This window comes from Rhopalosiphum padi, chromosome 2 (assembly GCF_020882245.1).
Source record: "Rhopalosiphum padi isolate XX-2018 chromosome 2, ASM2088224v1, whole genome shotgun sequence".
Taxonomy (NCBI): Eukaryota; Metazoa; Arthropoda; class Insecta; order Hemiptera; family Aphididae; genus Rhopalosiphum; species Rhopalosiphum padi.
The window spans coordinates 91,885,810-91,907,998 of record NC_083598.1 but is presented as its reverse complement, the minus strand read 5'-3'; the positions used below and the strand labels follow the sequence as shown (position 1 = coordinate 91,907,998).

General features: G+C 30.9%; 2 protein-coding genes across 3 annotated transcripts in view; one reads left to right on the top strand and one right to left on the bottom strand.

The window, feature by feature from the left end:
- Positions 1-9,813, top strand: part of LOC132919788 (uncharacterized) — an 84,228-nt gene extending 74,415 nt beyond the window's left edge. The window contains exons 5-13 of the mRNA XM_060981635.1: positions 116-1,520; positions 4,606-4,972; positions 6,000-6,122; positions 6,342-6,482; positions 6,564-6,665; positions 8,050-8,211; positions 8,359-8,475; positions 8,855-8,956; positions 9,376-9,813. Of these exons, the coding sequence (XP_060837618.1) occupies positions 116-1,520; positions 4,606-4,972; positions 6,000-6,122; positions 6,342-6,482; positions 6,564-6,665; positions 8,050-8,211; positions 8,359-8,475; positions 8,855-8,956; positions 9,376-9,501 (2,645 nt within the window). The 3' untranslated portion in view covers positions 9,502-9,813. The remainder of the gene's footprint in view (positions 1-115; positions 1,521-4,605; positions 4,973-5,999; positions 6,123-6,341; positions 6,483-6,563; positions 6,666-8,049; positions 8,212-8,358; positions 8,476-8,854; positions 8,957-9,375) is intronic.
- Positions 9,814-11,192: 1,379 nt separating this feature from the next.
- The window catches only part of LOC132922635 (G-protein coupled receptor GRL101-like), a 66,756-nt gene continuing 55,759 nt past the window's right edge, over positions 11,193-22,189 (bottom strand). Inside the window, exons 21-27 of one of the 2 annotated variants that reach the window (XM_060986253.1) lie at positions 20,835-21,232; positions 18,053-18,200; positions 17,840-17,931; positions 17,496-17,722; positions 15,691-15,888; positions 12,345-12,393; positions 11,193-12,281 (exon numbers count right to left, since the gene is read on the bottom strand). In XM_060986253.1, coding sequence (XP_060842236.1) covers positions 12,376-12,393; positions 15,691-15,888; positions 17,496-17,722; positions 17,840-17,931; positions 18,053-18,200; positions 20,835-21,232 — 1,081 coding nt within the window. In that variant the 3' untranslated portion in view covers positions 11,193-12,281; positions 12,345-12,375. The remainder of the gene's footprint in view (positions 12,282-12,344; positions 12,394-15,690; positions 15,889-17,495; positions 17,723-17,839; positions 17,932-18,052; positions 18,201-20,834; positions 21,233-22,189) is intronic. The other variant, XM_060986252.1, reaches the window with a different exon arrangement.

Here is a 22,189-nt window from a genome sequence, read left to right as displayed (position 1 = left end):
GTAAGTCCCTTCATAAGCAACCTTCCTCCTTCCACATAAATTGACCTATATTTACTGATAACAAGCTATACGCAATTACTCATCACACGATACTAATGAAAATTGTGGTTTTTAGGTCCAGATGCGATTGTGGCAGCCGTTGAACGAAAACTGAAAAGGAGCCTAAGCGACAGACAGAACTCCGGCCACGCAACAGGTTCGGATGATGTGACAGTATTCAACGACACGATGCGAATTCACGTGAGGCACAAAAGCAGACCAGACAGTCGGGTGATGTTCGACAGGCCAGCTGAACCACCTCCACCTCCACCTCCACCACCACCTCCGCCGCATCCGTCAACGTCTACTCCAACAATCACCGAACTGTTCCTGTGCGGAAGTAGACCCGGCTCCGGTGTGGATAACGACGATAACAATAACGACAACAGGACGGTGGTGCAAGTTTCACCGTCCGACGAGCTCAGAATATGCCCGGAATATCCGGTCGAACCGGAACAGAAAACGTCCATACTGATCAACTCGAGCCCGGGACTGAAGACGTCGGTGATCATCGGCGAGGGCGGAGCGGCGTACGCGGCGTCATCTGACAACAAGGTCACCATCAGCATAGGGCCGACCGGAAGCACGGGCCGGGGGAGCAGATGCGGAAACTATAAGAGCAACGTGACGGTGGTGGACAGGACGGGAAACAGGATGTCCGACTTCATCAGAATGAACTACGACCCTGTGCAGGCAGCCCGCCTAGACGTAACGCCGCACGTGTGTGGTCGCAGGTCCAGCGGCAGTGGCAACACGCCACTGGTAAGCCCGTACCGCGTCTCAGAAATCGAAAAACACCACACAGCCGTCCACCCGATGTCCGACACCGAGTCCAGTTCCGAATCGTGTTACGCCTCGGCCAAAGAGGACGCGTCCTACTCGTCGGCGTCGTCAGCGTCCACGTCGTCATTCTCGTCCACATCATCGTCGGCTATTGCTGCAGCGATGGCGGCTGACGCCGAACCTATCTACGAAGAGATATCGGAATCGCCTACGCCGCCGCCACTGCCTACGTGCCCACCGCCCGACCGCGCCGACCACGAACCTGCCACCGCTTTACCGTGTCGGTCGATATTCGAGGGCGCCACCAAGTACGACATCATCAACTATCTGGTAGACGCGAAGCGCCGGTGCGGCTCACTGCATGACACGTCCGCCTGTCACCCAAAGTTTGTAGTGGTCACCGACGAACAGGCTGCCGGCGAGTCGGATGCCTGCAGTGGCGGCGCGTTCAACGACTCGGGCGAGGAGTCGTCATCATACAGCGGCTGTGGCCCGGCGGTACCCGCGATGCTGCAGTCGGCCGACGCGGCTAAGAGAACCGCGGTAGACATCGAGCGCAACGATTCGGGCGTAGGCTCGGAGACCAGTCAAAGCTCGCGGAGCAAGTGGCAACAGCAACAGCAACAGCAGCAGCAGCACGAGACCCAGCACAGTTGCGAAGACTGTGACCAGCCCGTCGAAATACAGACGACAGACGGGTGAGTTTGATTTTCATAAAACGATTTTGATGGGATTTCGGTGAAAAATCATCGTAATGGAGACGTACGCGGATTTATTTTTATATAAGTCGTGCGCTGTGCGCGTATAAAATACAATGATATTGATCAATGGCTATATTCCATGGGTTAAGACAGTTAAGTGATAGTTGATAGCTGCCCAGAAATATCCGCAAAAAAATTACATATACGTATATGATACATTACATTCATAGCTATCACTGAACCATAGTTAACTAATAAAAAATAACCGCGATCATTGTATACAACTACAACCACTCCATAATGGGTTGGGTGTTGTTGAGGCAATTAATTGGATGGGCGGTCTGTTCGGTTTTATGTATGAAAATATTAGGTCGATTAATTCTGAATATTTTAAAGTTATTGATCTTTATTGTTATGTATAATTACTAATAAATAATAATACATATCTATAAGTTGTAAATGTCTAATATCTCGAGAAGGTGGCTTAAAAACAATGAGCTGGTGCCCAGAAATATATCCCAAACAAAACTGCATAATTTATATAAAATACTTGTCGTATTAATATACCACTAACGATGGTTAATTTATAGGTACGGTGATCGTACTTACTTACTAGAGCAATGTGGGGAAGACATTTCTTGCCGAGTCACGTTTTTGGTGTTATAATATTATATTTCGTCTATACGCAATAGCCGAAAAGAAAGTAATTCACGTGCAGTACTCAACTAAATAGATATAGTCATTACTTCTATTATTCACGTGTATATTAAGTAGTTGATTTGAAGTTAAAAACGCACACTCAGCTTGGCTGTGAGCCTTCGTATCGCGCCTGCAATAAACATTTCGTATCGTTTCTTTGTTGGTCTACCCGTACGTCGTCATTGTGATTTGTATTATTATTATTATTATATTACCGAACAGTCACGTGCCGCGTTTAATATCCGTCCGGCTGAAAATGGATTATTGTAGGTACGTTTCATCGTTATTTTCGATGGAAAACATTTATGCGCTCAACTCACGTATAGTTAATTTCAACCGCCGCGACCTCCCTCCCATTACACCACGAAAACCATTGGAATAGGAATAGAAATAGGCATAGGCATTAGGCATCATGTCGTTTTCAGTCTCCACGTCATGTCTTATTGTTAAACAAAACCATATTATATGTATGTGTAATTTGCAGATAGTTTTTGGAGATTTTTATTTTTATCCTATTTTGATTTTGAACTATTAAAATTTGGCGTATTGCGATGTATGAGGATGCTCTAACTAACCATCTAAACCCTAATGTTCAAATTGCACTCGGTTAGGTTAGGTTCGATAGTTCTATACAACTTAGAATAAATATTCATTAAAATAGATAATTGCGTGTGTGTATCAATCAATTAAGTATAAAAACACCGTTATTAATTTTAATGTAAACGTATATACATATTTTTAAATTGTAGATATTGTATTTAATTATTATAATCGAAACAATAAACTTTAAATATTAAAAATACAAATAATTTTCCTGACCGTCGACGGACGTTAATAAGTAGCTTTTACGAGTATGTAATGGTCAGAACGTGTACCTATCTACAATTCAAACATTATCTTATTTGAACCTGAAAGTAATTTGAACATGAACATTAACCTTATGTCCCTAGTGCAATTCAACCAAAAGAAGTGTGTTTCGACCTTACCCCTGTGTATCGTTTGTTTTTATTCGTTATAAAAATGTATTATAATAGCGCTTGGGACTATCGTCAGCAACTACAGTGATGATAATAACGTAGAATATATTTATATGTATAGAATATACATGTATATTTTATATATAGGCCGGTACTTGTTTGTTATTGCCTCGCCACCAACCCATATAAAATCTATCATTTGCCACCAGGTGATCGTCCGTTATTTTAAGATATTTTTTATATAGCGTTACAAAACTTTCAAATAATAATATAAAATAATATTATTTATTGTAAAACTTGGTTGCCACTATTATGCATTGCTGGAAATAACTCAATAAAATTAATTTTCAACAATATTTTATAATACGCTAATAATTTTTGTAAGATAGGTATGAACTTTAAATTACAAATAAATGTAATATAATGACAAGCCAAAATCATACTAATATACTATCACGATTAACATAATAAAATATAATTTCAAGTATCATAAGATTTATTTACACTTTTTCCTTAAATAGATGATAAACTACATCATATATTTACATGTATACTACGTCATGTAAAATAGTATAGAAATGTAGAGATATTGATTATGAATATTGACATACCTATTAGATTTTATTGATAAAAACAAGTACCTGTAGTCGTGTAAATACTGTAGCTATGCTAGAAATTCAATTCTATAGTATTTGATTATCATTTATCTAGAAAAGTAAACAGAAATATTTTTTAATGTGGAATTATGTTTTTAAATTCAATATAACTTAACCTATAGAGCCGGATTAAGGATTAGATCCTCCCGGAGCAATATATATTCGGTAAACCTTATCAAGGAGTTATTAAAACCATATATATTTCAAGAATATGTGAAATAATTTAATAAAAATATATGGTATCCTATTTGTAGCTCCAGTTAATAAAAAATGATCACTTAGAGTATGAAAATTGAGGTTTAAATTTTTCCGACTGTACTGACTTCTGATGTACTGTACACAAAACTATAAAATAACATTGACAATTCTTCATAAACTGTAACCAATGCTCTATAACCACAGGTTAGGTTAGGTAAGATAAAAGGCAGAGAAAATATATGTGGGTCAATTCTAATAATTTTCAGTATGCTTTATAATTTTATTTATATAAACAAATATGTATATTATTGACAATAGATATTTGTTTCTTTAAAAGACGAAATTTTTCAATAATTTAACTCATACTACTCAATTAAAGATATATAATGTTAAATAGTTGAATACCAAAATAAATACACCACCCTATAGCTCATTTATAGTATCTAAATGTTAATCCAGCACACATAACAAGTGAGCGGGGATAATCAAAGCAATAACGAATAAATATTCAATTAAATTATAATATCGACTGTTGTTTTTAACCGTTCACAGTGGTATAATGTTCGCGCCGCTGGTGTGCCGCAAGTGTCATAAGCGTAGGGCCGAGCGGCGAGAAATCATAGCCGAAATCGTTGAGACTGAAGAAAAATACGGCCGAGACCTGGACATCATCACCGAGGAGTTTTACCGGCCCATGATGGTGGCCGGTCTGCTGAACGCCGACCAGCTGACCACCGTGTTCCTCAACGTGTCCGAGTTGAAAGAACACAGCGCCGCTCTGTCACAAAAATTGCGTGACGCGTACGAGATAGCCGTCGAACAGGGTGACGACGACTTACTCACTGTAAACATCGGCAGACTGTTCTTGGAAGCGTCGCCATCCATGCTACATGCGTTCCAGTCGTACTGCACTCGCCAGGTAAGTCCTCCTTACATACACCTACTTGTACACCTAACACACCTAGCATAACCTACTTACCATATGTGTGGTATCGTATCGAAAATCAATTTATACTCTGTTGACGTCGTCTTCTTCGTTGTCATCAAGTCAGCATATTATACAACAGCGGTTCCCAATCCATGGGCCGCGGGCAGCGTTGAACTGGGCCGTGGACCATATAATATTGACATTACTAACGTATATATTTAAAATAATAACGTATGTAGGTGTGCTATTAGTCATTAGTGGGTCATAAAGATTTTTTTACGAAATTGATGATTCGAACAACTAAAAAGGTTGGGAACTGTTGTTATACAAAATGATAAATCAAGCGTCCACACTCCCTTTTTCATCTTTAATAATGTAGAGAATCCTTATCAAAATCCAAACGAATTGTTTTTGAGGTATTTAACTTTATATACTAATAATAAGGATAATACATCCTTAATAATGAGCTTAAATTATATTAGGGCTATGATGATTTGAAAACATTAGTAATTAATATTAATCTATTAGCAATAATTTGTAGTTTGTAAAAATGTTACAAGTATAATTAAAAATACTAGATCCGATATTATACATAATTTATATTTTTGTATAACCCTTCTATTGACTATTCCCCCTATATTATAATCATTATAAATGAGAAACTTCTTGTTTTAATTTTGAATCAGGTACAATTATAGTAATTTAACCTAAATTTTCAAACATTGCTTCCACTAAGAGCTTGTTTGCAGTGTGAATAAAATAAAATAATTCTAGTATCGTAATAGCTGAAAAGTACGATAAAGTTATACGCGTACGTTTACTACATTACCATCGTGATAGCACCTACCAATAGCCCTCAACTCTGCGGTCAATGATGCGTGTACCACCACTACCATATATTATATAGTGTGAAAGTTCTATCGTAACAGATTGATGATAGAGTCACGAGTTTTATGTTCACATATATTCATAAGATATAAGGTTTATGCGTATATCTAACAGCGTTTTCGTTTCACAGGGTAACGCTGCCTTGTTACTCGCCAACCTGGAGAAGGAAAAAGAGTTGCTGCGCATATTTTTGAGAGTGTCGCAAATGGAAAACGCCGTGCTTCGCCGAATGAACCTCAACAGTTTCCTGATGGTAAGCTTGTAATTATTGTTTCGATACGGCTGCGAGCATCAGTGACGATTTATACGCGCGCGCACACGCATTCAAGCGACCGTGTCGCTTGCAAACGAAGGGGAGTCGTGCGTTGACGGGGCTGAGCGAGAACGATGTTTCGTCGCGCCTTATATATTATTTATCGTAAAATCTTAATACGGTTGTAATAGTTTTTGATTTTCGTCTGTCACACAACAGGTGCCCGTCCAACGCGTGACCAAGTATCCGCTGCTGTTGGCTCGCTTATACAAAGTCACGCCCGAACACCATCTGGAAGCTCGGCAGACACTCAACGAAGCGAGGCACAAGATACAATTGCACCTGGAACACATAAACTCCGTGAGTGTCTTAAACACGAATTTTTTTACTAATTTTTCTTTCCACAACCATTATACGTTTAAAATTCCCGTTTATTTGTAGCTGGCGAAAGACATCAGTTCCACGAAACTGTGGCGAAAAATTTACGCGATCAATGGCAAGAGACCTGATAATGAGGACTTGGCCGACATAAAATTTCGCAAGGTAATATTCTCTTCTGTCTATTATTATGTATAATAAATAGATAGGTAGGTATTAATGGTTTAGAAAAAAAAATACATTGCAGATATTAATTAATATCATTAATATCACTTGGTAAATTTATAATTATAATTTTATATTCTTTATAAAATAAAACCCTCAATATAAAAGTAATAAAGCAATTTACACTTTAACAGTATAGTGCATGTTAATCGTAAATGAAAACAAATATCACTATCTTTTTTTTTTTATTAATTTTGTTATATAAATTATGCCGAAAGCGAATGAATATTTTCATTATTTTTATTTCGATCCTAGTTGTCTATGAAAATAAGAAATCAAATAGAAAATCTAGTTTTAAATTACGTTAAAAAATATCACGTCAGGTAAGTAATAAGAAAATATTTTCCAATTTTCAAGTATGAAGAAAATGAAAGAAGCGAGGAAAAAGACAATTTAAAGCGTATTCGCGTGAAAGCACTGAAAGAGTCATATGCTCTCGTCGGATGTAACGTTGCAAATTTATCTTTTAATTTCGCTGTCTTGAAAAGTGTAGTAACTCTAAGTGATTAGTGGAAAGAGCAGATTTCAGATCAAAACAGTATTTTTATCAAGCCGTAGGTAAGAAAGCGACAGCCACGTAGGTCCAGTAAAATCGAGTCTCCCCACATAGACCAAGGACGAAACTTAATGGAGACACATCTGTACCAAGTGGCGAAATGTGGAGGGAGTGATGGCACAAATCGAATACTGAAAAGTGTTAGGTTAGGTCAACGTTGTATAGACGTGTCGTATTTTGGGTTTTCAATTATTATTTTTTATCACGACATTACATTATATATAACTAAAAAAAGTAATAAATATTCCAACAGTATAATGTATATTGACGGAGACGACGTGGTTTGATTATGTAGTATATTGCACTTATTGACGACGGCGTAATAATTATATTGTCATTATATTATACTCGTATATAAGCGTTCGGACATTTTTATTTCGGTAAGTATTTAGAATGAAGGTACCTTCAGAAATGTAAATGCGTTTACGGGAAACGCAGTCGAGGTATCATCGCCCTAATTCCAGTGTGATATTTTAGTGATTTAGTGTTGCGTACACGTGTATATTTTAAACAGTAACATGACGAAGTATTATGCGGTGTTGCGGTGTTTGAGTAGTATTCGGCGGGCTTGTAGGCAGGTTTTTAGTTTAAAAAAATTCAACTTTAAACAATTTCCTAAGAGTGGCAAGTTTGGAGTACCTAGTAATTAATAAGGGTAGTATACTTAAATATTTAACAATTAGTGGTTGCCTCCAAGTCGTCAAGTTTGTCACACCAAACGAACACGCGTATAGAGGTGTTTAATATAAATTTCTGTTGATCGGACAGGTGGCCGTGGATGTGCTCGAATGGTCGGGACTCGGCGAAGAGATCCGGTTCGCCATGGAGGGTCGGCTGCTATACACGCAACCGTCGGATCACAATTGGCGGCGAGGCGGCAGGACTATCAAACTAATGCCGATAAATGCGATCATCGTGACGTTGGGAAAGGTGAGTCCGTAATAACAATAAATTATACAAACAATTATAATCGTATTGTCCGCTTCTCGTATAATACGTACGCATGCATTTGGTATAAAATATGAGTTATACAATATACATAAATAATATGTGGTTACGTTTCTTTATTGTGTTCAGCCTAACGACAATTACAACCCGGACGCGGACGACATCGCGTTTCCCAGACAGAACGGCATCAGAGACGCTTCGCTGGTGTTGCTAAAGGAGAAAAGCGGCAGGATAAGTTTGCTCCGGGTAAGTTAAGAAAAAAAGGGAAAACTTTCCGATTTCAGTTTGGCATTATGGTGATGCAGTAATGTAGGTGATATACATGTCTAGTAACGCGCATCTCCTATATATGTCCTCAAGAAGGAGAAATAGAGAGAGGGAGAAGTTTCTTTCAAGAGTTTTGCAGACCCAATTCACGTGTGTATATTGTATAAATGTTATACACGTTTATTGTAGTGTCATGGCGTTCCTTGTGAATTTTGATAGCATTTAAAAAAAAAATCTCGAAAATCCCGATTTACATTTCTAATACGTTCTATACCTACGTATAATAATAATTTAATTAATAAATTTAGTATATATAATATTTGTGTATTTCAAACGATAATTATTATATTTAATTTAGGAACCCATGTACTTGGACCGGTGCGTATTGTGCTGTGAAAGTGACTGGGACGATTACTTTGAACTGCACGAAATCACTACCAAGGACACGTACATACTGAAAGTAAGTTTTCATTACACATAATTTCCTAAAACGTCCTGCGCGGATTCTTACGTGTCAATATCTATGCATAATAAATTATCAAAATTTCCTTAACTCGAATGTGATAATATATTCCTTTCAATAAGTATCCGGTCAGTTTCGAAGCGATAGAAAATAGAGTGTGTGTGTCACACTGTTAAAAAAATATCATTATTTATTTTTAATGAATTTATTATTATTATTACTCTTCTTTTTTTTTGTTTGTTTAAACTATTCGTAACATTAAATCGACGCGTTTCATTATCGATCCTTGAATAGCAAAATAACTTCAGCGTGAAATTAACGCGGAACCGCGCTGATTATATTTTTATCGTTTGGCAAATAAAACCAACCTGAACTAGGTAGCTCGTATTAAACCAAAAAATAATAATTTTTTTTAGGGCCAGGATGGTGAACAGACGAAAATGTGGTACAAACAGTTGCAATATCACTGTCAAACACTAGGATGCTGGAGGAAAAGACGAAATGCCCTAGCAAACATCATGATCAACAGAAACTGTACATAGTCACCCGACCGCCGACGCGCTCATTGCGCTTATTCGACGTTGTCTTTCTACGATTATCTACATAAATATTATTATTATAGTAGAAGTAACAGTAGTAGTAGTAGTAGTAGTAGTAGTATTACCAAAAATACAAATAGAAATCGACAGTCGTTACCAATTATATGACGATTTATATTTTAACTTAATATATTATTATAAATTATTAAATATAACTCGTATTATTTATTTTATTGTTCTAAACACAGTTGTTCTGCGCAATCATGGAATTGGTTAACCGAATCATAAAATAAATGATATACATAAAAACAAATATATATTTGTATATACATTAATATAATCTTATAATCTAATGTCTCGTTAAACATTATGTTTTGTTAATGCATTAGAAAACTATCGAGTTGTGAAACTATAAACATATCTTATGTATATATATGTATAAATAATTATTAATGAATAGGATAATGTTCCTTTTTGATTGTTTTTTCGACGTTATTTTATATTTCTATTGTATCTGTTACATCAACTATTTTTTATGACTCGCTATTTATTTATTTTTATTAAGTATTCTTTATGTTATTTAAATTACACTTACGTATAATATATACAAATACATATTATATATTATAAATATATAGGAATTTTTAATTTACTCTATTCCATAATATTTCGTCGTAATTTTAAGTTATAAATGATACTCTTAAAAATTAAAACATCCAAAAACATATTTCTACTAACTAAAAACATTATCATCAAACTAAAATAACTTTAATCCTGGTTTAAACTTTATATTTAAATACTTACTTTTTAATATTTGACTGCACCAAGATTTTTGTCCCAGCAGAGCCGTCAAAGTAAGTATCTTTATTGTATTTTTTTTTTTAATTTTAAAACATTTTGACAATACATTTAAGTATATGCACTTTAATATATACATGCTAAGAAAAAGTTAATACAATAAAAATATTTTTTAATTACTTTTATAAATTAGAAAAATTACAGTTAGATGCTGAGTTATGTTTAACGATATTCTAACGAAGACAATTAAAACTAACCACCACGTGATTTTAATTTTCTTCTTGTGTATTAAAATAACAGGTTATATGTTTTGGATCAAATCAGATATTTTACCCATCTAATGACATCATATTATATTATAGGATTTTTATTTATTCAGTCTGCAAAAAATTAAGACAATTGTTTTCAATATATTTTGTTTATAAAATTTGAATAGTATCATTATTTTATGTTCTTAAAGTTTAATCTATATATTTCTCAAAAAATATCCAACAAGTAATTCTCCGTCACTAAATTTAAAAAATATACATTTATTTTGTTCAATTAATATTACAAAACGTATACCTACTAACATTTCACTTATTTTTTGCTAATTTGCCATGTTGCTGTTTTCTTTATCATTTTGTATTTTATATTATTTTCGTGTTTTTACAATCTCGTTTCTGTTATTTTTAAGTACCGATACTTTAGTAATTGTGCGAATATAATAGTATCGAAACTCAAATGAATATAATAACTGGTAATCGCTTATAATTATAAAAGTATAATAATAACAAAAATAATTTTTGTCTCAAATCTATGATTTTTCACAAACATTTAATACATTTCTTAATGATTTATAATACTTTTAAAAAAATGTATCTATTACAATAAGACCTTAAGGAAAATGCATTAAATTCGCAATATCGTATTTATTCATAATTGTAATCTATGGTGGGAAATGTGTATGTGGACAATAATAATATGGTATTATGTAAAATAACAATAAAATATTTAAAATCTTAATAAATAATCACTAATCGGTTCAAATATAAATAAATAAGCCACAGATATTAAACAAAAATATACATAAAGCAAATAAAAATTCGTTAAATGTTAAACCTATAGAATTTAGTACATAATTCTACTATTATATTCTGTACAAGTCAATACTCAATACCCACTTGACTGGCGAAAAACTGGTCGCCAAACAACCCCACCATAAATGTTATTGACTATACGAGCGCTGGTGTCGACGTCGGGACCGTAAAAGGTGTACGCGTAGTAAACACTGAGCTGTATTATAGCATCGTTTTCATGATAGTGGTTAATATATAGAAATACTAAACAGCCGACTTAGAAATAATTATGAATTCGACAAAATGTCCAAAATTCTATCACCTAAAAGATGAATATTTACATTTATTTACAAATATATTATACATCTATATCTATCAATTTACATTACACTGATAAAAAACTATAAGAATGATTTTTTTTTTAATTCAAAAATTATCATCTTATATCTTAAAACATTTATCTCTTAAATAAGAAAATGTTTGCCATTTTGTAGGCTTCGTAATTTTTGGCTTTTTACATTGAAGGAATAGGGAGTTGGCTCTCTGGTATTTTTATATATATGTGTAATAGGGTCAGAGATATACGTGAAAATGAGTAAACTTATCTCGAATAGAGCATATAGAAGCTAAATAACAATTACGCAGTGCATACGTTTACTTTGTGCGTAACAATGTCTCTAGTGTATTACCAACATTTGAGCAAAGGGATGTGTATTGAGTATAATTATTTCAAATATTTAACACTGTATAATTATGTGTAAATGTAATATAGAACCTATATGGATAAACTATACGTAGATACACGGGCATCGATTCCTCTAAAATTACTTTAAAGATACCACTTAATTTATAATTATTCATATCATTTTTCCAAATGTGATCGATCGGCCATTTGTAGTCATTTCTGTCTCGACAATTTCCGGACCTCTGTAATTAAATATTAATAACACTTAATGTAATCTTAGAAAACAATAAACATTTTTTTTTTACCTGTGTGGGATTTTTGTTATTAATGAAAAAGTCACTTTATCGCCATTATCTATAAACAAACAAATTGACAAAATGTATTTTAGATATTTCAAATGGTTTAGCTATAATTTATTATCATGTAAGACGAAGTTTGTACACATAGAAATTATTAAAGGGTAAATTCTAAACCATATATGTAAAGTACAATACATTAGTGACTTAAGCGAGTAGGTACTTTAAACTTTAAAGTACATAAAAATAAATTAATAAGGAAACGCACACTCTACAGGCTTAATCGTGGTTTCTAAACATAATTTACGAGTCTAAAAATGTAAACAGTAATTAATATTATCAAATCGAGTATAGGTTGAAATTAACATTCATCAAATTGTAAACACGTCTAAACACACGTTATAAAATATACTACGGATAATGAAAAATAATATTAATTAATTAAATTAATCGTTTATACTGTTTATACTTAGTAATAAAACATATTATTAAATTTATTGAAGATAATAATACATCTAAGAATTGATACGTTTAATTATATTTTTATGAAATCAGCAATTCCCAGTTTTGGAAACTATTAATTTATTCATAAACATTTGCTCTAGAGAAAAAAATCTTTAATATAAAATTAAACCATGTAGTATTTTATAACCACTACTATAAATAATATTCTTTTGAGAATAAAAATTTAATTTTTAATAGGTTTTGAAAAATATGAGAATTTAGATCGGTGAGTAGGTACTAAAAAATGAATAAGAAAAGTAAGAATAGAAGCAAAATGGTTTTTATGACAAGTAAATAATATCTATATTATTTAGAGCTCATAATACAGAATATATTTTAAAGTATGAATTGATTTTCAACTATTGTAATTACTTTTATGTAGTTACTATTTATACGTAAAGTTGCCGTTTACAGTATTTCAGATATTCATAGTATATGATACACTTAAATTAATATAAATTCAATAATATAAAACAATACTTATAGTAATTTAAAACATTCTTTAAACAATTAAGTTCCAGTAGATTTATCTATATAATGTTATAAATTAACTAGTCAAATATTTTTTCAAAAAAATTAATATTGTTCAATTTTAAAATAAGTAGTGCATTAAACGGTTATATGTTATACAACAGTAATAAACAATTTACTTTATTAGAAATTATTATTATTAATCTAATTGTTTTAACTTGCTTTGTGCTAGTTAGAAAATCCAATTAAAATACATTACGGAACATTTGGTAGTGCTAATAAACTGGGAGTGTTTAACATCCCTTATCTCTCTCCCTTAGGTCTAGTCACGCCTATGATTTAATGGCGTGTTTTCGTCTAAATCCAAACCAAAAGTTTAGAAGGTTGTTGTTCACGTAACTAATGATAGACTGCTAAACTGGCTTTGAGCTAGACGTTATTCTCTATAAGTATATTATTCGTAATAGATACTACATCACTGGTGGATCTGTAGGATGATTGATTTTCATAAGACCGTTAACCGAGTTAAGTACACCTTAATAATTATTAACGATTTCCAAGTTTACAGTAAGTAGGATAAACTCAAGTGATACATCATTATTATAGATAGATGCGTCAAGTGCTTAACAATTCATTATAATATTATTGTTTTGGTAGCCACACTCATAAGTACAATTAATTCGGCTTTGAGATAGACGAGTACCTATTTAAACATCATTATAATAATTATAAACACAAATACTTAATATTTATGAATTATTTTATTTATACAAGGAAAATATGATTTTTCTTTCCCATTAACCTACACTATATAATATACCTAATGATTTTTTGAAAAGTATTTACTAATTATAAAATTAATATGTAATATATTAATATATATAAAAAGAAACTATTAGATTTATTGATAAGTTAACCTATATTTGTATTTACGAAAATTTAAATTTTTTTCTAAAAAGAAATTTTCATGATTATTTAATATTTAAATCTGAATTTCAAATAAATAATACCTATTTACAGTGTTCAATAAAGTTATTTAAAACATTTTTGTTTCAACTTTTATTCAAATTAAATTTATTTAATACATTTTTTTCCAGTAAACTTTTTAATTACTTAATCGCTTTATTTTGCCGAATACTCTATCACATATCAAAATATATAGGCTATATTATACATTAAAACGTCACCTTATAAAAAATATTTTAGGTTTTACGTTTTATTTAACCGAAACTTTATAAACTGTATTTTTATTGGATTTTATCTAAATCAGAATTTTGTCCGTACTAACTAATATTTTGTGTACGTAGTGGAGTTATGTAATGTATAGATGTGTTACTAAATGTGAATACTGTTTAGGTTATGAGATAAGTCAAATCTTATAGTACGTATAGGTAAAATTCCGTGACCGTTTTTGAATAACTTAAAACAAAATAGTATAGTACGTATGTATAATTAGGTAAACAATTATAATGCTCAGCTTATGAATCAGTTTTAAACGAGTGACGTTGAAATGAACAATAAAAACGAATAATCCTTGACTTTCAAGTATAAAGGGTAATCTAAAAAAGCTCTATATCCATAAAAATTATTTTGAATCTAGATTTGAATATTCTTTGGTTAATTTTATTTTATTTTCAAGTAATTTAACTTTATTTTAAATAAAAATAAAAACGAATTTTATAAGCATTCAATTTTTTTGGTGGTAAGGAGTCTAGTTTAAAATCTAAATTAAATATTTTTAAATTCAATTTTTTTTTTTTTGTTATTTCAGAACATATTTTTCATATAGTTTAAAGTATACAATTTAACAAATTACTTGGTAACTTAGTTAAATGTATCATCACCAAATACATTTTCAGCGTCATATAATTTTATTATTTTATATACCAAAAAAACTAAAAACTTTATCAAATTAGTTTTAAAATATTACTCAAATTAAATTTCTAATAAACTATAGATTTTATTGATTTAACCCAAATGATCAAATGGGTTGTAGATAATTTCGTATCTAATATAAAATAGTGGTTGTGACTTGTGACTAGTGACACAAATACTGATAAAAGTAATACAAATAAGTTGATTAATAAATTGACGAGAGAATTTATTTCAAAAAAATTATTGAAATTTTTGATAAGTGATAGTTAACAATACGTATCAGAAAAACATAACACAACCCAAAACATGCCTTATTCTACTTTGACAACTGAAATCATCCTTTGCCCATACTAATACAGAGTGTATCTGGAAGACATGTATTCTTAAGTGTAAAAAAGTTAAATCCTCCAGTCTCCAGATACACCCTATTTTAACATAATAATACAATTGAATCCATAACGCAATATAAAATAAATTGAGTATTTATTACGTGTAAACAGTTTACCGTACATTGGACTGAAGGAGGCACCATGGTCGTAGACATTGTGCGATTTGGGTCGTTGGTCACAGACCGTCTGAGCGACACCGCCCTTCTGTTTGACACTACAGTACGACGGATTATCGGAACCGCAGAAAGTGTGTAAAGCACAGGGTTTACCGCCGCGTTCAAAGGCAACACAAAAACAGCTACCCAAGCAAACACCTAAAAATTCAAAATATATTATTTTAACCGATTATACGGATTAATGCGGATTTTGCGTCTTAAATATTTAGATAAAAATAAAAATTAATATTTAAATTAATTTTTAGATTATAAACTGTGTGGTTATAATTTTTATTATTAACACCAGAAGACTAAAGTACATTGGTATTAGTATACATTAATTAATAACAACAAAAAAGCTTATATAAAAATATAAAATTAATTATAGTGTTTAAAAAAAACTATTATCAGTAATAAATTACTTAGTATGCTTAATCTTAAGACAAATGGATTATCTGATTTGACAAAAAATCAAGTGATTAATTTATTACGTTCCATGAAAATTCTATTTAATGGGGTTCAAAGCATTCGAGGTTCAATAAGATATGGAAAACGTTGGAAATGAGACATAATTCCGGACAAGAAAAAGTCCCGTTCATCAATTTATACATCAAACAAGTGATATCTTGCATTCTTGCCACTAAGATATCGAAATTAAAATTAAAATAATAAGAGCTGGCCTGCGATTGAGTAGTATTTTCTGAGGTTGTTATTTTATAAAATAAATAATGCGTGAACCTTTTTTTATACCTAATCGTTCTAGAGGTCTAACTAAGCCAATCTGTGAAGCATTCCAAAGAAGGCAACCCTATTCTAAAGTAGGTCTAACCAAGGTATAATATAATAATGTTTTTAGACAAAGTGCATTATTGAATTACTGAGTTTCACGTATAATAAACCCCAGGGATTTTAATGTTTTAACTTTTATGTGGTCAAGATGAGACGAAAACAATATAATTGACTGCATAATAACAACAAAATCTGGACTAAAGATTGTTCATGTAGTCACGTCGTGTAGATACTTTCAACTTGATAAATACTAAGTATAACAGTAGGTAACCCTGACAAATTAAAAATGAATACAAGTTAAACGTATTATGAAAATTATATGGATAATAAATAATTAAAGATTTACTCATGTCCAAAAATAATATTTAAAAAATAGTTATTATACGTTTCAAATTAATATATTCTGAAAAAATATAAATACTTTAAAAAAATGTAAAAAAATATACTACTTGATTTAAATAGTCATTTGTACCATTTTTTTTTTAATTAGATTACCAAATTGGTTTTTTTTTAATTTTCCCAAAAAAATGTAAGCAAATTTTAAATTTGTTATTTTCTATATTAAATGTCTTCTTGCATTTTTAAATAGTCAACTAGTCATGTTATACGTAGTGGTATACTATATTAAAATATATTAAAAGTTGCATATCTTCAGTAGTTAAGTCTACCACGATGTAGATTGTAGGCAAAAACTATTTGAGTAAAATCACCAGTTGAATGGAAACTGACAAGATAAATATCCAGAGGAGAACCAAATGATGGATAGATTAGGCAAAGAAAGATCTGGAATCATTATAAGTGACGAATTAGAAGATAAATTCAGAATCTGGATGATTGGAAACAGTTAATCCTAATATATCGAAATCCGTAACGTTGCATTATTGTGAAGCTTATATATAGATAAGATGTATATAGTACAGTCATATTTTAATACAATTATTGAATTTAATTAAGTTAATCGTGTTGTATATTTTTACTTGTGGGTGTACGGTAAATCCAGCCAAAGACCATAATCCTAATCCTATAATGGGCACCCAGCACGCGGCGTCCGTAGCCACCAACAGACTCATCCGCCAGGCCATTGCAGACTCACTGAGAGATCGGTGTCGGATTAGGGTTTCTGTGGCGCGATGAGTCATCTTGGCAACGAAAAACATCCAAAGGTAGCTTCCAGATATCAATAACAGCGAACCCAGATTAACAACTTAAACATAATCATTAAATTCGTAAATGAAAACGGTTATACAAATCATTATGTACAGACGTATTGCAGTAGTAAAAATGTTTAAAAAATAATTAAATAAATAAATGTAATGCTTACATAGAAATATGAAGACGGAATACTCCCAACCGTTGGGTTTGTCTGGAGTAATGTGTAAGGCTAAACATACGCCAGACCGTCCGTAAAAATTTCTGAAAAATTAATAGATAAACTATATAGGTATATTCTACTGTACATACAAATAATAGTATACTCATTGTAATTTGTTCCGGTATGAAAGAAAAATTACCATGAGTTTCTCAGTGTGTTTACCTGAAGTAATGAATGTTGAATAGTGGAATAGCAGATATTATTATTGCTAGTAACCAACACACGGCCATTAGTATACGTGTAAAATCCATTTCCAAGCGTCGGACTTTGAACGGAAATATGATTACCAATAACCTTTCCAGAGTGATCACTATATATTTTGAATGTATTATAAACAAATAAAATTATGTATATCTATTGTATAAATTATTTTTTTATGTTTTCAATAATATTATATAATGCAGTTGTTTAAAGTTTTTCTTGCCTATTTTTCATTTCATGCGGATAACGAAAGCTGTAACAATAAAATACCTGCGAAGTTCAAACACGATAAAAATTATGTCATTTTTCTTCACATCTCAATCTATCAGAAAATATTTTATGAAACATTGTTTATACTTCTTCGCCGATTCAATCATTATTTATTCATTTTATTTAGCTTATAACTTTATTTGTTATATATTATAATTTATAAGTATGTATTAATTTTTTTTTATTTCTCCAGACAATTAAAAATGTGTTTATTTATTTAAACTTTGACTAATATTTGTTGTAACTATCATGTTTTTGTTATAATTTTCATGCAATTAAAAATGCATGGGCTTACGAGTATTATACCTAACTACTTTTACAAGTAATTTTAAAATTTTAAGTGCAATGAATTCTTATTTTAATATTTTTCAGATAATTAAGTACACGTGAACCACTTTTAATTAAAAATTAACAAATATATACTCTTTAAACATCGAGCTTAAAGCATTTCAATGTGAAATGGTTCAAATTATATCATCATTAAAGAGTATATTATATACATATTTTGATACAACCCGATACTTTGCCTGTGCTATAATAATTATAATATACTAATTATATTAATTATTAATAACATTTATCTTAAACAGTTCAATACAATGTATGTTTATTTATTTCACTATAGATTTTAGATCTTACTGTAAATCTATATAATTATGATTTAATTTAATTTAATTATTTTTATTGTTTAATATTAACTTAAAATCACTAAAATCTATATTGTTATATTAAACTTTAAACAAAATGTAATCAATAAATAATTTTTTCTTAAATATGTTGTAGATAAAATGTATTAGAATGTACCAAGAATATAAATATAAAATGTAATTGTTTACATTAATATTGAATTTAACGGTAGAGGTAAATAACAAGGACAGTGAGGTATAGTTATACAGATAATTACATATAGTTAGGTACGAAAAGTACGTTAATTATTTTGTTGGAAAACAAATAGTACCTACCGTCTGACACAAAAGAAGTGTAAATTGAATTTTTTAACCATATTAAATTGTAGAGGAGTTGTTATAGTTATTGCAGTTACGGTAACCAGTGTAATATTTATCTTAAATAATTATTATAACACATCCCTACCCTAATATTATAAAGGCTTTACAAGAATATTATTTTTATATTTAATATTACATTTGCAAAACCTTTTATGTACAGCAGGTCTGAATAACACCATAACTGAGCATAATATTTTTAAGTTCACTAGAATACAAATTGTAATACAAATAAAAATGGATTATTAGAGCATATTTTAATTCTAAGCTGTCTTTTAAATTGTTAAATGCAGGAAAACAAAAACTGAACAATGTATTTTCGTATTTCTTATTGTGCAAAATGTACACTATTGTTTGAAAAAAAAAATGGAGTTGCAGTGCATAGGTTCAAATTCTCTGTTAATACTCAGGATGCTTAAACATTAAACAAAATGTAGGTTTAAACTTCTACCAATAAAAAAGTTATTTATTATTTTCTATCTTTTAAAAACTATTCAGATATGAAATATGAAATTAAAAACCATAAATAAGATTATTTTTAGCAATAATGGTTGTTGTATTTAATTTTTATGCGATGGTTGCACAATGTACAAATCATTTATTTTTATTTTTACGTTGCTATTATAGATCGTTGTTATTATCCATACAATTTTTATTTAAATTGTAACCTTTTTAAAAATATATCACTACATCTCTAAATTACTTACCAATAAATCCATTTTTAAAGATTAACTTGACCCACTCGAGTAGGTCTAATACTTTATTGGCGCCCAACCATAGATTCAACTACATGTTCAAAACAATGAATGACTATATAAAACAATACTGAAATTTACGCCTATACGATAAAGCGGTGCATGTAATATATTATAATATTATATACTACCTGTATAATCCGATTTTCCCAAAATGATATCGGTGTATCTAACTAATTTGACTGAGATGTATAATCCACTTATTATGAATTGGATATATATAGCTCTTTGTATATTTTAAAAAGTAATTTAAACTACTATCTAAACTTTTATGATAATATATAGCTTAAAATAATCTCTGAATTTTAGTTAAAATCAGTCAAGTAATTTTTGGTTTTATTAGCTATAAACATAAGGACATTGTATTTTTTTCTATGTTTGAATAACAAAAAATAAACTAATTTTTATTTCATTATGTATTTTTAACAAAATCTAATAGTAAGTTTACTTTTTCAAATTTATTTTCTTTAACTCTATATTTCAATAAAAAAATTACTCGATTTCATGACTATATTAAGCTACTCTTTTGCAATCTATAGGGTTTGGAAATAAGCTAAACCACCCTGCGGGTCTCGAGGAATCTATTAATATAACTTTTATTAAAATCGATCGAGTTAGCTCAGACCAGTTAAGATTAGCGCGCTCAAACAAACGAACTTTTCAGCTTTATAATATTAGTATAGATAATTAGTACATGTAAAATTGTGCGTTTACCGGTCAGCGTGAATACAGACAGCTCGCTAGAAAATGTGCTTATAAAACCAGCCACATTGCACATTGAACTCCGTCGCCAGTCCGAGTCATGGATGAAGTATACGCCACGGTAGTACCAGTCGACCACGGCTATCACCAGTAGATACGAACCCATCAGGAAGTCACCTAACGCCAAGTTTACGATGAGGAACGAGTGCACCTGATTGGTATGCTTGTATTTGGCCCGGAACACAATCACTAATAAATTAGCGGTGATCGCAACCACGGCCAGTATCCAAATGCACACCCGCAACACAATGTTGGACATCAGGTCCTCGCACGAGCTAAATTCGTCTGGCAACGGTTCGCATTGCTTCACGTACCGGGCCAAGCAGCAGAAACGAAACTCGTCAGTAAACCTACACACGTGCCGTAATAAGCTATAGGTATGTTTATATATGCTGCCAGTGTTACTAAAGGGGCGTAACTCAAAAAGTTAAAATATGTAAATTATTCATGAGGGTGGTTTTTTTAAGTTCGGTATTATTTCCATTGACTGATGTACTGAATAAACTAAAAACATATATATATATGTATATACATACTATACTTCTATATTTATACTTTAATCAAAATATTGTGTATGAAAATCTTTTTAAAAATCATTGTGCTTCTAAAACCATTTTTCACTCTCCAATGAATTCTTAAAAAAGTATCTTTTATAAATTAATGTATATTTCACATTTTCAAGAATATTTAAAGATATTGCATATACATATTGTATATTTATCGATACTCAATTTAATGCTATATCATGTAAATTCATTATAATTATTATTCATTTAATCATTATTAAACACCATAATTTAGCACGCATTGTGATATCATGTTTACCTAATCAGAAAAACTCAGCATTTATTATTTATAACAAGGCCGTATTAAATTAATAATACGCGATAACGACTTTATTTCAAGTTATTGATATATTCTCGCAAATACTCTTCAATTTTAGTCTTGGTATACAATTTTGAAATTAATTTTATACTTTTATAGGTTATTATAAAAAAAAAGTTATCACTAAATAGTATCATTATAAAATAAAGAAAAAAAAGAAATTTAGAGACACTTATACTTTAAAATTTAAATTATTATGACCCTTTAGCACCGGTAGTGCGATATACATGAAATTCGTATGAAATTACTCATATAATTTTTTGAGATCTTCAAAGTTTTAATAAGGAGGATATACATTTTTTTATCCTGAGTTTTAATTTAATTTACCTATAAGCTCATTATTTTACATATTTGTAAAGTACTAAGACTTGAAGAGAATAATGTTTCCCAAAAATTGTTTCACTTTTACATTATCACATTTT